General features: G+C 58.1%; 2 protein-coding genes and 1 pseudogene across 2 annotated transcripts; all 3 read right to left on the bottom strand.

Annotated features, from left to right (window-relative positions):
- Positions 1-3,287: 3,287 nt before the first annotated feature.
- LOC148591514 (avidin-like) lies at positions 3,288-4,191 on the bottom strand. The gene is made up of 4 exons (XM_088537442.1): positions 4,126-4,191; positions 3,710-3,920; positions 3,491-3,623; positions 3,288-3,321 (listed from the first exon to the last, which is right to left on the bottom strand). Exons 1-4 carry the CDS (start codon positions 4,189-4,191, stop codon positions 3,288-3,290), a joined length of 444 nt encoding a protein of 147 aa, XP_088393568.1.
- Positions 4,192-7,034: 2,843 nt separating this feature from the next.
- LOC148591513 (avidin-like) lies at positions 7,035-9,327 on the bottom strand (annotated as a pseudogene).
- Positions 9,328-9,404: 77 nt separating this feature from the next.
- LOC148591512 (avidin-like) lies at positions 9,405-10,672 on the bottom strand. Its single transcript, XM_088537429.1, has 3 exons — positions 10,509-10,672; positions 9,679-9,804; positions 9,405-9,500 (listed from the first exon to the last, which is right to left on the bottom strand). Exons 1-3 carry the CDS (start codon positions 10,670-10,672, stop codon positions 9,467-9,469), a joined length of 324 nt encoding a protein of 107 aa, XP_088393555.1. The 3' UTR covers positions 9,405-9,466.
- Positions 10,673-13,797: the final 3,125 nt, after the last annotated feature.

Raw genomic sequence — 13,797 nt, 5'->3', positions numbered from 1 at the left:
CCTTCCATCTCCCACGAGCCTGGGAGCAGGACTTAGTAGTTCCAGGGAGGGGAAGGGGCAAGCCTTGTACCAGACAACCAAAGCAGGAGTGGTAGAGAGCAGCAGAGCTGCTGGCTGTCCTGAAGGCTCTGCAGGCAGTCCCGCTTCAAAGCTGCAGTGTCCCTGAGTGCCTGAGCCCTCCTGCGCTGGCCAGTGAGGCAGGCGGCTGCTGTTGCTCTCTGCAAGGCTGAGCAAAGGCTTTGAGCTGGGAGCTGGTGCCTCTCCTGGAGTGTGGAGTGGCTCTCCTTGCCCTCATTGGTTCTCAGCCAGTGAAGACGTTCCATGTCAATGTTGTGTAAAGCACGTCATCGTGCCCTCGGGGTCATGTCAGTGCAGAGTGCGCAGTGGTGGTTAGGGGCTATGCTCAGGGCTGCAGCTGCGTGAAAGCATCTCCAAGGGACTGGGGCTGCAGGAGGCCTGACATCTGCTCCTGCTTTCAGTCTGTGGGGAGAGCTCAGGAGAGCCCCTGGGAGCAGACCCTGCGCTGCGTTCCCTCTGTTGCGCTCTGTGCTGAGGGGAGGCCATGCAAGATCGCAGTGTGGTGCTGCTCCCCATCCCCTTTCAGAGGGCTAAGGGGATGGAGACCTGCTCTGAGCACCCTGAGGCCAGCCGTGGGCGGCGGGGGAGCCATGGCAATACATCTGCAGCACATGCGGCAAAGCTCTCAGCGCAGCGGAACTGAGCAGCTTCCCCTGAGGTCACCCATAACCGAGGAGCTGCACAACTGCAGGAAGTGGTGCAAAGGCAGTGGTGCAACCCATCCGTCCCTTGGCCGAAGGGTGCGGGAGGGCCGGGGGGACGCAGGTGATGGCTCAATTGGGGTGGGTGTCTGTAGAGCCAGGAGCCTCTGTGGTTCTTGCCCTGCCTGGGCCCCAGGCTGAGCCCTTCAAGGCAGCACAGCCTCTGCGCTCCTCGGGAGCTTCCCCGCTGGCACTCGCCGCTCCGTGTCTCAGTTTGCAATCACTGTCTAAGCTGCAAATCGCAGCATCTGCCTCAGCCCCACCTGCTTGCCCTGGTTGGGGGCAAGAGCTGGAGGATGTTGCTTTCAGACGGAGCCACCCGTGGACCCAGGTGGCTTGTCCGGTCACAGCCTGAGGGTGCTCTGATGGCGTCTCCTGTGGAAGTGCACCCACGCTATGCCCTGGCGCTTCCCGGAGGGGGAGCATGGCTCTGCTGAAACTGCCTGTCCCTACCTGTCCCTGCCAGAGCCCAGGCAGGGCTCGGGCTGTGGCAGTGGGCAGCGGTGCTTGCTTGGCCTCTTTCTACATCCACCCTGCTCCAGTTGCACCTCGCTAGTATCACTGGCTCTTCCGGGCAGCTCCGCAGACCTGGTTCTTCAGGAGCGTTCAGGACACCCTGTGTTTTCTTCTCTGGACTGCCTAGGCCTTGAGGACTGCTGGAGTTAAGCTTTCCCTCGAACCTCCTTTTCCAGAGCCACTGGATCTGGGGCTGGTTGGCTCAGATCTGCGGCCCCATGAGGTGGCGTTTTGCTTTCTTGACTGGGACAAGCAGTGTCAGGCCACGCTGGTGTCTCCTTGCAGACTGTTTTCTCCAGGAAGGCAGAGACCTGGAGGCTGGTGTCCTCGGTGCAGGCAGTCACCACGCGCAGCGCTCCGGTCCCGTGCGCTGCTGGATGTCCAGGAAGCCTCTCGGACCCATGGGAGGTTTGCGCCTTGGCTCAGTGCTCACCAGGACCCGTGCGAGTCATCAAAACCAAAGCGTTGCAGTGCTGCCAGCAGCACAAGGAGCGGGCAATTGGGCTGCTGTGTGGCCAGGAGCAACTGGGGCACCCCTGTGCTCCAGCGTGGTCTCGACTCCTTGGCTCAGCTTGGTCAGAAAAAAGATACTGCTATGAGAGGAGGCAGGGTGCTGGGAAAACACATGGGGTGCCACAGCCAAAGCATCTGAACAGCAACTCTTGGCACAAGGACCAGGCCGCGCGGTGCAGGGATGCTGCAGTGGGACGCGGATCGAGAGGCTGGGTTATCTTGGAGGCTAAAGCCTGCTCAGGTGCTGCCCTTGGGATGTGTCTGCACGGATGGCTTTAGGAGACGATTGCTGTGCTGGTCCTGGTGCTGCTCTGCCGCTGGCATTTGTGCCACCTCACTCCAACCCCATGTTTTGGATGAGGCTGGCACGAGGTTTGGGCTTGAGTCCCCATTAGCTCTTTTAGTCCAGAATGTGACACATTTCCCACTGCATCGTGGCTGAAAGGCAGTAGGCACCTGCATGAACGCAGTGTGTTTTCACCCAGTCCCCAGTGTAACAGCACTGCCAATAATTTCATTTTGCCTTCGGTCAGAAGAGCAACAACAAACCTGCCCTGGTGACTGGTGTGCGCCCTCCCCCTGCTGTAAGGCCCGGACCAGCAGAGCAGAACCAGGAGGCTTTAGGGCAAAATATTCTGCTCATGCCTCTGGCACTGACAGTGCAAGACAGAAACCCTCTCTTTTCTGTCTGACAACTCTGTGTGTCGATAGTGCTGTTCTTTCCTGAGAGCACGTGTTTTAAGGGAGGTTATGAAAGTGTGAAATAAGGTTAGTTTGCAAGGGCTGGGGCGGGCTGTGGGAGCTACAAGCCCCTTTTCCCTGGTTCGGAGATCAGGAAGAGCATTTCCTCGACATTTCAGCTGCCAACGCAGCAGTAGGAAGTACTGCCCTCCCTAACGGCAACCCCCGCCCTCCCTGACGCCACATATTTGATCCATGAGCACCAGCTTCTGGATATTGGTGGAAACAGAAAAAAAAAGGAGCAGCAATCGGGGAGACGTTCAGGTTAGAGACATGTGCTAGGAATGCCGTCCAGCCATGGTGCACGTGCATCCTCCCGGCGCGCCATGGGGCTCATGGGGGCTGCACGGCCCCGGGCACCTGGCTCCTTCAGTGGCTCCCCATCCACCACCCCTCTGCATTGCCCCTGTGTGTTTCCTCTGGCACCTCTCCAGGGTGCCACGACCAGCCGCATCATCCCCACAGGAGCTTGCGCCTCCTTTGGAAGGCCATGGGATGTTGTGGCCTCCTGAGCGCATCCCTAGGGAAGGGGCCTCCCCATGTGGGTTTGAATCAGGGCAGAACACAGAGGCAAGAACTGCTTTTCCTCCCTGCCCCAAAAACCCTTTATTTCCCCCCAATGCACAGCGTTCATGTTGGGCTGATGAAAGTGCTCCACACTGCCAGGCTGTGAGCGGCAGAAGGATACGCTGTCTCCTTGCAGCCGTGGCCTCGCTCTCCAGGCTTCCCCTCTGGCTGTCACTTTATCCGGGTGAAAGCGCTGGTGCTGATCCTGCGGGGAGTCCCCTCCATCCGTCACGGCATCTCCGGGCTGCAGTGGAGGGACTCCGTGCCCAAACGCAAGGGCCCCTTTTCGCCCCTGAGGTGGGGGGATTTCTACCCTGCTCCGGACACATGGCGCGTTGGCCGTGGTGGCTGCAGGGGTGGTGGCGGGCACTCACCTGGTGGCTTTCCAGTCCTGGCCGGGGTTCTCCACCTCGTCCCTCAGTAGCCACAGCGCGTGCAGGGCGTCCTCACCGGCCTTGTCCACGTAGCACTGGCCCACGAAGGCCGTGGTCCTGCCCCCGGGTGCCCCTGCAAGGGTGATGCGACCACGGCATGAGCTGTCCCACAGGTGCCGTTCCGGCTGGCCTGACCGTGCCGTGCCGGCTACCACCTACCTCCCTGCCTCCAATGCACGACAAAGGAGAAGACGGACTGCGCTGCCAGCACCGCGTCCTGCTGCATCCCCTTCAGCAGTGACACCAGGAGCTGAGAGTCGCCAGTGGCTGCCCCCAGCAGGTAGGAGCCCAGGAAGCTGCCATCAGGCTCCAGCACGGACACCACCATGTGGCCGCTATCGTCGCTCCGCCATGAGCCAGACAGCACACACTGCGAGGCAAGGGATGGGCTGGGGATGCCGCGCTGCCACGCGCGGCACCAGCACCACCGCCATCGGCATCGCGAGCTTCCTGGCAGCACCCCGTGGGATAGTGGTTTTTGCCACCACAGCAGCTCAGGTCCCCAGGGCAATTCCCGCTGTAACGGACCGTCCCCTCCCTCCCGGCCTCTCCGCGACTTCCTGTTGTCCCAGTACCTTCCTGCTGGCCAGGCTGGTGTGCTGCACCAGGGCCAGGAGCAGGGTGAGCGCAACACTCCCCATGGCCACAGGGCTCCCGCAACCACCTGCACCCAGGCCCCCTTTATAGCTCTGCGGCTGTAACCGGAGCCCCTAGGTCGCACTGCACGTGGCAGGGTGCCTGGGAATGCGAGGCCAGCAGGTCTGCATGACCCAGCCAGCCCCACGGGGCCACTATGCATAGAGCAGCCTGGCCACCCCGGAGTAGCCCCGCTCCTTGCCCCAGCTCCCAGGGAGGGTCCCAAGCTGCCAAGGGGACGGGGCTCTGTAGATGGTGGTTATGGGGGTTGAATCCCTGCTCGCCTCCCTGCCCTGCCTGGGATGGCAGAGGGGCTCTGCAGCATGTAGAAATTGCTCCTGATTGCTCTGTTCTGTTGCCATCCTTGTTTTCCTCTTTTTAAGGGCCCACCCTAATAGCACCCTGAAAAAAAAAATCATCTTTCTTGCTTGGAAACTCATTTCCTGATAATTTTGGGCTGGAAGCCCTTGCTGGCTCGATCCCTCACACGCCCTGTGCTTTGGTGGCATGGCCAGGGCTGGCGTGGTGCTCGCCATCTCACCTGCCGTGCTGGACAGCGTATTCGGAGTGCAAATAGTCGCTCCCCCCCCCCCCCCATGCCTGCCGGGGTTGTGTTTGTCCTGTTGCTGAGGAAGAGGCTTCGGAGATAAACCTTCCAAAGTCCTTGCTTGAAAATAGCTGACTAAACTCGGCTGCAGCCCTGCCTGAGGCAATGGGATGCAACAGCCACAGGGGGCAAAGCATGCCAAGCAGAGGGGCATTTCCCACGTTTCTGGGCTGTGTGTCTGAGTGCTGCAGCGGGCAGAGCAGACGCGGGGCTGTCGTAGGTGAACATTAAGGTGGGATGCTGTTGCCTAAACACATGTGTAATGAGCTGTGACATCTCTGGGGTGGAAACAGACAAGCACCCACCTGGCTCCTGGGACTGGAAGCTCCCCAGTGGGTGCTGTGAATGAGCGGAATGCTCAAGTTTCTGTATTCATCAATAAGGGGGTTTCTCCACAGTTTGGCTGAAGAGCAGGACAAAGGGAGGGGAGACTGAGTGGAGCCATGAGCGAGTGGGACAAAAAGAGCCATCTGCCAAGAGATGGGGGCCTTTACAAAGGAGGGAAATAGGGCAATTCCCCCACATTCTTCAGCAAGGGGGACAAAGGAGTTGGTGAGCTCAGGTGAGAACAGATGGCAGGAGGACGGAGTTCGGTGTAGGCGGGCCGGGAAGGCTGTAACTTCTGAGTACCTTGGCCAATGGGGAAAAGGAGAGGGCATCCCTCGGTCGGGAAATTAGGATAAAAGGGGGGGCTGCGTCCCCCAGCAATTTGAGAGACCCCACAGGGATATGCCCGGTGGACTCTCCCTTTATTTGAATAAAGTTTTAGGACTCTTCTGTCTCCTTTTGGACATTCAGTTCTTGACAGCGAGATTTTCCGCACATGAACAAGAAGGATCCCTGTCCAGTAGGAAGACTGCCTCCAGCAGAGCCCCTGGCACTGCCCAGCACCAGCCAGGAGCCCCAGTGCATCCCAGGCACTGGGCGCTGCTCGGTGCCTCATTCCTGGGACAGGATCCTGCAGGCTGCATCAAGCAGAAAACATCTCTCTCCTCACCCCATCACTATTTTTTATTGCCTTTTATGCATTTCCAAAAGGCTTTTCCTAGGATCAAGCTCCCAATAAATCTACTCTTCCCTCTCCTCCCACACCAACATGGCGAGTATTTTGCTGTCGCCCTGTGGGCCATGCATGGTCCTTTCAGGATGCTGCCGGGCCGAGGGTTTGCATATAGACAGGGACACTTTGCTTCATCCAAGGTGCCGGCCAGCCTGCAAATGCCCCTGCATCTGATGACTTTGCTGAGCCATGGAGGGTGCCGGGTTAGGTTGCGTTTCCAAACCCTTGACAGCTCTCGCCCGCCAGGCTGGACAGCATGTTCTACTTGCACATTTAATCACCTCATGCCAGGGTTATATTTGTCCTGTGGCTGCGGAAGCGTCTGAGATAAACCTGCCAAAAACCTGGCTTGAAAATAGCTGACTAAACTTGGCTGCTGTCCTGGGTGCATCCAAATTCCTGGTTACAACAGGCAGCAGTACATCTCGCACCCGCTGCCACCGGCACCTTTGCCGTGAGACCGCATGGGATGGGCTTTGCTGGTGGCTGGAGGCGATGGGACACAGCTTGCACGCGTGGCCCTGCGAGTGGCACCCAGGGCAGCTCTGGGCTCACATGTATGGGATACATGGATAGCCCGGGGGCTGCAAAAATGCCTGGCAGGGAGGGATACAGAGGGCTTGCCTGCTCACTGCAAGGATGGCAGCTCAATTTGGGATGCAGGAGGGCTCCCTGCCACCGACAGGCAGCTGAGGAGCAGGGGCAAATTGGGATTAGGATAAGGAGGGGAGTGTGTGCAGGGAGCTGGATGTGGGGAGAAGCCCCAATGCCCTTGGAGATGGGTAGTGCTGGCTAGAAATATCCCTTAGCCCTTGCCTCTGCGGGGGACCCATTGGCTGCAGAGAGGGAAGCGGCATCAGGGTGAATGAAGGCAAGTTTTTAAAATAAGATATAATAAAAATAGCTGTGCGTGAGGTAATATTTTGGGCAGGGGAGGCTCATTTTGGTTCTGGTGCACAGAAGCTTTAGGGGCTGCAGGAGGACCCAGCTGGGGCACACGCTGAGCATTCAGCTGGGGTCCTGTGCAGCATCCAGGTGAGGTCCTGCGCAGGCACCGTCGGGGTGGCACCTGCCCCTTGCGGGGACTGCTACGCAGCAGAGGTGGAGCCTGGGTGTCGTGGTGGGGACACGCGGGGAGGCAACATCGGGCTGGCGGGTCCCGGCTGCAGGTGGAGGCAGCTTCACTGCGCGGGTGACGGGCTGTCCTCGCAGGAGAGAGCCCAGCTCTGAAGGATCTTCCCCTTGGGGCTGTGCTTGAACGTGAAGACATTTCTGCCCACTCTGCAGGGAAGCAGAGAGCTGTGGCTGCCGGTGGTGGCCTGGCCGAGGGGCTGCCCAAGCAGGGACCCTCTCTCTACCTCATGGCTCTCCAGTCATCCTCCAAGGAGCCCACAAGCTCGCACAGCAGCCAGGTGGTGGCCAGGACCTCCTTCCCACCCATGTCCATGAAGCATTGCCCCACGAAGATGGCTGTGGTATCTGCGGGAAACGGGCAGGAGGATGGGGACACTGCCCGGGCTCAGGGAGCTCTTCATGCCCGGGACCACTGGGAGCACCTCACAGACCCCATGGACTCCACAGGCTGATGCAAGGGTGCTCAAGTCACCCTGCTCCAGGTGCTGCTGCAGCCATCCCACCCCCCCCGTGCAGTGATTCCCCCTCAATTTCCCCTTCTCCTGACCGCTTCCCTTTGCTCAGACATACGACAGCCTTTTGCACAAAGCAGACCTGGGTCTCCCGCACCCATCATAGTGCCTGCCCTGCTCACTGTCCCTGTCCCATGCCCGTCCCTGCGTCGCCCAGCACCTACTGGAGAACCTCTCCCAGCGCACAGTGAAGCCAAACATGGGCCAGGCCACCTTGCCAAGGTCCTGCTGGGCACCCCTGAGGGGGGGACACGCGGATGCAGCCGCCGGACAGGCTCACCCACATCAGGTATTTGCCCTGGAAGTCACCATCGTCCCGCAGCACCCAGATCTCCATCAGCAACTCCTGCTCGTTCCTCCACAGCCTGCTCAGGTCACACTGCAAGGGGCACAGACATGGGCCGTGAAGGCATCTGTGGCCTCCTGGGGCACTGGCTACCTCCCCACTACCGGGGGCTGTTAGCCATCCCCAGGTGATCCAGCCGCAGTTTGGATACGAGAGACACCATGAGGGAATCGCAGCTCTCCCTGCTCCCCCAGGAGGGTATAGCTGCCACCCACAGCAGAGGCACAGGGTGCCTGTGCATGAGCAAAAGGATGCGTGGTGGTGGTGGGGGGGGATGTTCCCCTTTTCTCTTCTGCTCCCGTTGTTACCTCCCGAGCCCGCGTTTTGCAGTGCCAAAGCTTCCTGCCTGCATCCCTTGTCTCAGATGAAAAAGGCACCAAGCCGAGGAGCCCCCAGCTACTCACACCGCATCCCAGGACACGCTCCCGCCGTGCCGGCCCCGTACCTTCCTGCTGACCGGGCTAGTGTGTGGCACTGGGGCCAGGAGCAGAGCAAGTGCATCGCTCCCCGTGGCTGCGGGTCTCCTGCGACCACCTGTGCCCCAGCCCCTTTATAGCCCTGTGGCTGTAACGGGAGCCCCCTGGGCTGATGGGTTGCACAGAGCTGGCCGGCAGTGGTGGGGCGCCTGGGAAACGCAAGGCCAGCAGGTCTGCGTGACCTGGCCAGCGCCGCGGCACGCGGGGCCACTATACATAGAGCCGGCCCAAGTTGCCAGCACCGGCACCGTTGGCGCAGCCCTTGGCCTGGGCTGGAGAGGAGAGGGGCTGTGGGGCCTTGGGACATGGCGCTGCCAGCCTCGCTCCTTGCACTGAAGCTGGCAGGGGCTGCATGGAGCGCTCGCAGCACTGCCACCATCCCACTGCCACAGTCCCACTGCCCTGATGTAACGATGCTGGGATGCACGACCTCACCAGCTCTCCTCCTCAGATGCAAAAAATGCACACCTCTCCCTGTGATTTTGTCCTAATGATAATTTCCTTCTCTGTTAGAGGTTTCTGCTGCTTTTCTCAGCTGTTGGGCTTTTCTTGGGTCTGGAAGCAGTTGCAGCTTGCAACTCTTGTCCAGCTCTTGGACAACCGTCAGTTAATCCCTGCTGTAAGTGCTGATGGGCCCTTCTGGGACTGTGCTGAAGTTAACATGGGAATTAGACCACCCAGACCCACACGGGGATGGGATGATGGTTAGTGGACTTTGCAAAAGTTACTGATGCCTTTTCCTCTGGCAGAGACAAGCAGCTTCTGGGAGGATCCACTTCAACCCAGGGCATCCGCTCCATGCATCTTGGCTTGCTGCAGCCACCTCCTGGAGCCGCCTCACTCAGCATCAGGGTCCCAGAGAGGTGGCAGGTTTGTCTCTGCCCTCCTACAACCAGCCAGGCAACCCCAACCTGGTTTTACCCCAAAGTCTGGGAGCAATGACAAGATACTTGCAGCTTGGCAGCCCCGAAGCTTTACTGTGAATGGAGTAGTTCTGCAGGGTCATGGGAGAGGAGCAGCTCAGCTGCCCTCCAGCAGCCCATGGGAGATACAGAGCCGAGAGGATGGAGAAGTGGGCAGAGATTTTCAAAATACACAAGGGAGGTAGAGCACAGACAAATCCTCTGCGGTGGTCGTGTGTCCCATCACTGGAACCGGGTGAACACATCACTGCCAATACTGCAGGGAAACAGAGAGCTCACACCTTGGTGCATGATGGGACTTTTTGCCCTGACCCCTGTGCAGCACAGGAGGTGACCACCAATACTGCCCATCCTGAGCACAGCAATTAGCAACCAGCAAAGCACCCTCCAGATACTCTAAAGGAGTCATGGGCTCTGCTTTGCCCAAACCTCACCTGGTGGCTTTCCAGTCCTCCTTGAGGTTGTTGACCTCCTGTCTCAGGAGCCATGTGGTCCTCAGAATTTCCTTCCCGTCATCATCCACGAAGCACTGGCCCGTGAAGACAGTGGTGGAGTCTGCAGGAAAGGGATGGGAGGTGAGGTGAGTGCTGGGGACAGGGGCTTGGGGGGACAGTGTCATTTAGTTGAATAGAGGTCCCTCGCCCTGCTTGCATCCAGGAAAGGACACGGAGTGGCTCCACGCAGTGGGGAGAGGATAAGAAGGGGATGAATGGTGCATCCAGGACACTGGGAGCGTGGGGCTTTCTACAGGTATTCTTAACCTCTGGATTAGGGGTTTCCTTGTTCTTAGGAGGTTTCACCCCAGTTTGGGGTGAAAAAGGCTACCATGACCAGCTAGGTTCAAGAGCAGCCTCTTGCAGGAGTCTCATCATCTCATAAAGGAAGCACCTGCAAATAGTGTGGATGGTTTTGGTCCCAGATCATAACAGTGTAGCTCATAGCAGGACAGCTTGGAACTGAGAGCCCCTTTGTGCCTTGTGGTGACATGTGGGTGATGGTTCCCTCTCCATCTGGAACCAGGGACAGGGGACCTGGTGGATTTGGAGGTTTTGGGGGTGACAAGCCCAGACACACCCAGGTCAGGTTCTGCCCCCTACTCTTCTCAGGCTGGACCTGCCCTAGACACACACCAGGGAGTGGGAGGTGCCAGCATGATCAGCTCCTGGTTTGGGGACAAGGGAGCACTGGGGACACCATGAGGGAGGGCAAGAGGCTGCTGCTGGGGACATCACAGGGAGGCTGGGGAAGGGAGAAGCACCTGAAAAAACTCCAGTTGACAGTGAAACCAAAGGTGGGCTGGTTCACCTTGTTCTTGGGATGCTGAGATCCCTGCAGCGGAGAAATCTTGATTTCATTAATTGTGGCTGTCACAGCGGTGCGATACAAGCCGGAGAACTCACCTTTGTCATTCACAAAATAGATGGTCATGTTGGAGCCCTGGTTGTTGATCCAAAATCCCATCAGGACACACTGCAAAGGGGCCATCAGCAGAGCCGGGACAGGGACAAAACGCAGGAGGAGGAGCCCCATGGGGCACCTCACAGCCCAAGCCATGTGCCCAGCTCCCCTTTAGCTTGCTCTTCTCATCAGCACCAATGGATGCTACCACCGAGTCTGTCTATCCTGCTGGCATGCAGGTGCTTGCTGCCAAACTGCTGCAAACTGTGGTGGCCTTATATAGGCCTGAGGGATGGGGGCTGTGGTGTTGATTGTTTTCACATGCTCCAAGGAGATAGTGCCAATGGCTCCTATCTCACCCCTCTATCTTACTGACTTTCCTGGAGAACGGCCCTGAGCAAACAAACAAGGAAAGTGAAAGGGGAAATCTGATAAGACACTTGGATCTCCTGCCCGGAGGGGACGTCCTATCTGGTGTGAGCCCCATGGGTGTCCCCACTCACCATGGGGCATCACAGCCCCACGGGGACAAGGGCGGCAGGGGAACAGGTGCAAGCACTGCCTGGCGCAGTTGGTGGGGCTCTGCTGGGTGAGGTTGGGGTGCTGGCTCTGTCCTCTGCACGTCTGCCACATGCAGCTGGAGGGGAGCAGCAGGGAGAGGGCTCCCGGAGGGCTAGGCTCTGCTTTCCTCCTGTGCTCATGCTGCAGCTGTCTTTTCCCCTTTGGGTTAAACACCCTTTTTTCAGGGGGGAAAAAAAAAAAAAAAACTCTGAGGGTTTTCCTATCCAGGAGGTTTTTCACCTATCTGAGTAGGAAACCCTTAAAAAAAAAAAAAAAAAAAAAAGCAGCAGTTTCTTCACAAATCAGGGCTCAGTGGATTGCGTTCTCCAGAGGGGCTGGGGAGAGCAGGGCCGTGGGGCTGGCAGAGGGTCACCCATGACCTTGGAGGAGCTCCTGGCCAGGGAAGGCTGCAGAAAGGGCCCAGCTTGAGGAGAGGGCAGGGGAGGAGAACAAGGCTGCCTCCCCGCTGCAGGTTTTGGCAGCGGCTTTGGTGTGGACAACTCCCAAGCAGGATGTGCCTATCCGGCTCAGCGAGGCTGGAGGGATGAAAAGCACATGGACATAGCCCATGCGGCAAGAGCTATAGGACTCCAGTTATGAACAGGTGACCAAAATGAGTATCAAGTTTTCTTTAGGTATCAGGGCTGTGGCTCTGCTCACACACAGAGGAACTAGCCACAAATTCCCTGAGTCACCCAGGAAGTCCCCAGCTCTGTGTCTGCCCTTCTGAGACATGGATGGGACTAGCATTGAACCCTGAGGCACTGCACACTGGGTCACTGACACTGAAACAGGTGATTCCTCTAGATCATCATAGTTAGGTGCTTGTCTCATGGTTACAGGAATCTCAGGGAGATAATTTCAGACACTCCTCCTGCTTTTGTGGTCCAATTCATGGGCTTTGAGTATGGGAGTTAACAGCCTGGTTGCAGAATCTGGCCCTCCCCTCCAGCGCTCGTGCTGTGGGTGTGATCAGACTGTACCTAGATATGACACTTGTTCACAGCTGATGGACGCTCTTCTGTATGTGGAGAGGATATTTCAGGGAAAATTTCTATATTGTTAAGATAATTGGCAACAATGGCTCATGCATGTGCTGGCGCAGTCACGGAGGAGCGTGGCCAGCAGGACTGTGGGAACTGTTCACAGCAGTGGGTTGGGGTATCTTGCTTAATCCCACTGATTCCACCACTGCAAGGACTCTTGCAACAGGGATTCCTGTCACTGTCTGGAACCAGCATCCTCTTTGAGAGAGGCAGGGCTGGGTGCATTGCAGCTGTGTTGGGTGCCCTCATGGGCTTTAAGACATGCAAATTCCCATGCCAGCTCCCTGCCTTGCTCCTTGGTGCTGATAATACAGCCAGGAGAAGACACACAGCCCCGGCGGCAGCCGCCTGCAGGCAGCATTGGCCACAGTGGGACATGGGGCACCCTTGAGCCAGCCACACACCCCTCTGCTCCCTGCATTTCCACTCCTGAGGTCACTGTAAAGCCTGGACTAAACGCTACCTCAAAACACGGGGACATGAAGAGGCTCGTTAGAAAGGGACTTCAAGCAGAGCAGCCGCAGATTTGAGGACACCATGGGATGGGGGCAGCATAATTCTTCTCCCTTCTCAGAAGCTGTAAAAGACCAGCCTCTCCAGAAATGCTGCAAGAGACCCAGAAAAGCTGCTCAATTTTGCAGACAGCAGGGAGGCGATGTGAAGAAAATAACGTTGTTTAAGGAGAGGGTTCTGAAAGAGGAAAAACAGAGCAAACAATACACAAATCCCCAGAAAGGTACACCAAAGCAAGTGGAAAAACTTGCTAAAACTACCAGTGCTATTAATAAAACTTTGCCAAGGACCCGGGTACCAGGAACCGCGGCAAGCCAGGTCGCACGGCACCATGGGCTGCCGGAGAGCTCGGCGAGAGCCTACCAGCCACTTGGGGACAGCAGCACCCTGGGGACGGCAGCGCTCTGGGACCAGGAGCTTGAGGAACCACCTTGGCTCCAGACCTGGCTTTCCTGGAAATCAGCACGGGCAGTGGGGAGGGAGGGGGTCACTGGGCAGACCAGTTGCTCTGCACAGGGCTTGTTCCTCTAGCGAGGTGTTCCTGTCTGCACTACCCCTTTCCAGTAAAGGGCACAGACCGCATCAGACAGTTTTGGGGCCAGACCTGCTGTGTTCACCCATGCACAGCCCTGCACAGCCCCTGCGCTTACTGGGAGTGGAGGACCCACCCATGGGGCTCTGGGTCTGACCCAGCTTGGCCAGCACCTGCTCCCTTCACACACCATTTCCCCTGTGCCACCCCATGCCTTAGAGCATAGACCAAAGCACAGCTCTACCCTGTTGTGGGAGAACACAAGCTGCAGGCAGTGGGTGCACCAGTGCTGTACAAGCAGACACACAGGTTTAGAGGGAGGCTTTGTTTGAGCCCTGCTAGGATGGGGGAAGGCAAGTGCAGGGGCTTGCTGACAGCCTGGGTGCCAGGGGACCTGGGCAGGGGGTACCCAATGCTGGCAAGAGAGGGATGAGGCATCCCTAGGCCAGGTAGGTCATCTAAGGATTGCTCATAAGGCTGGTTTGAAGGTGACTGTGGAAGCA

This window comes from Tinamus guttatus, unplaced genomic scaffold (genome assembly GCF_059628265.1).
Source record: "Tinamus guttatus ecotype Peru unplaced genomic scaffold, ASM5962826v1 Tinamus_guttatus_pri_ptg000770l, whole genome shotgun sequence".
Lineage (NCBI taxonomy): Eukaryota > Metazoa > Chordata > Aves > Tinamiformes > Tinamidae > Tinamus > Tinamus guttatus.
Note: the sequence above shows the minus strand (reverse complement) of the source record. Positions and strands in the feature narration are given on the sequence as shown.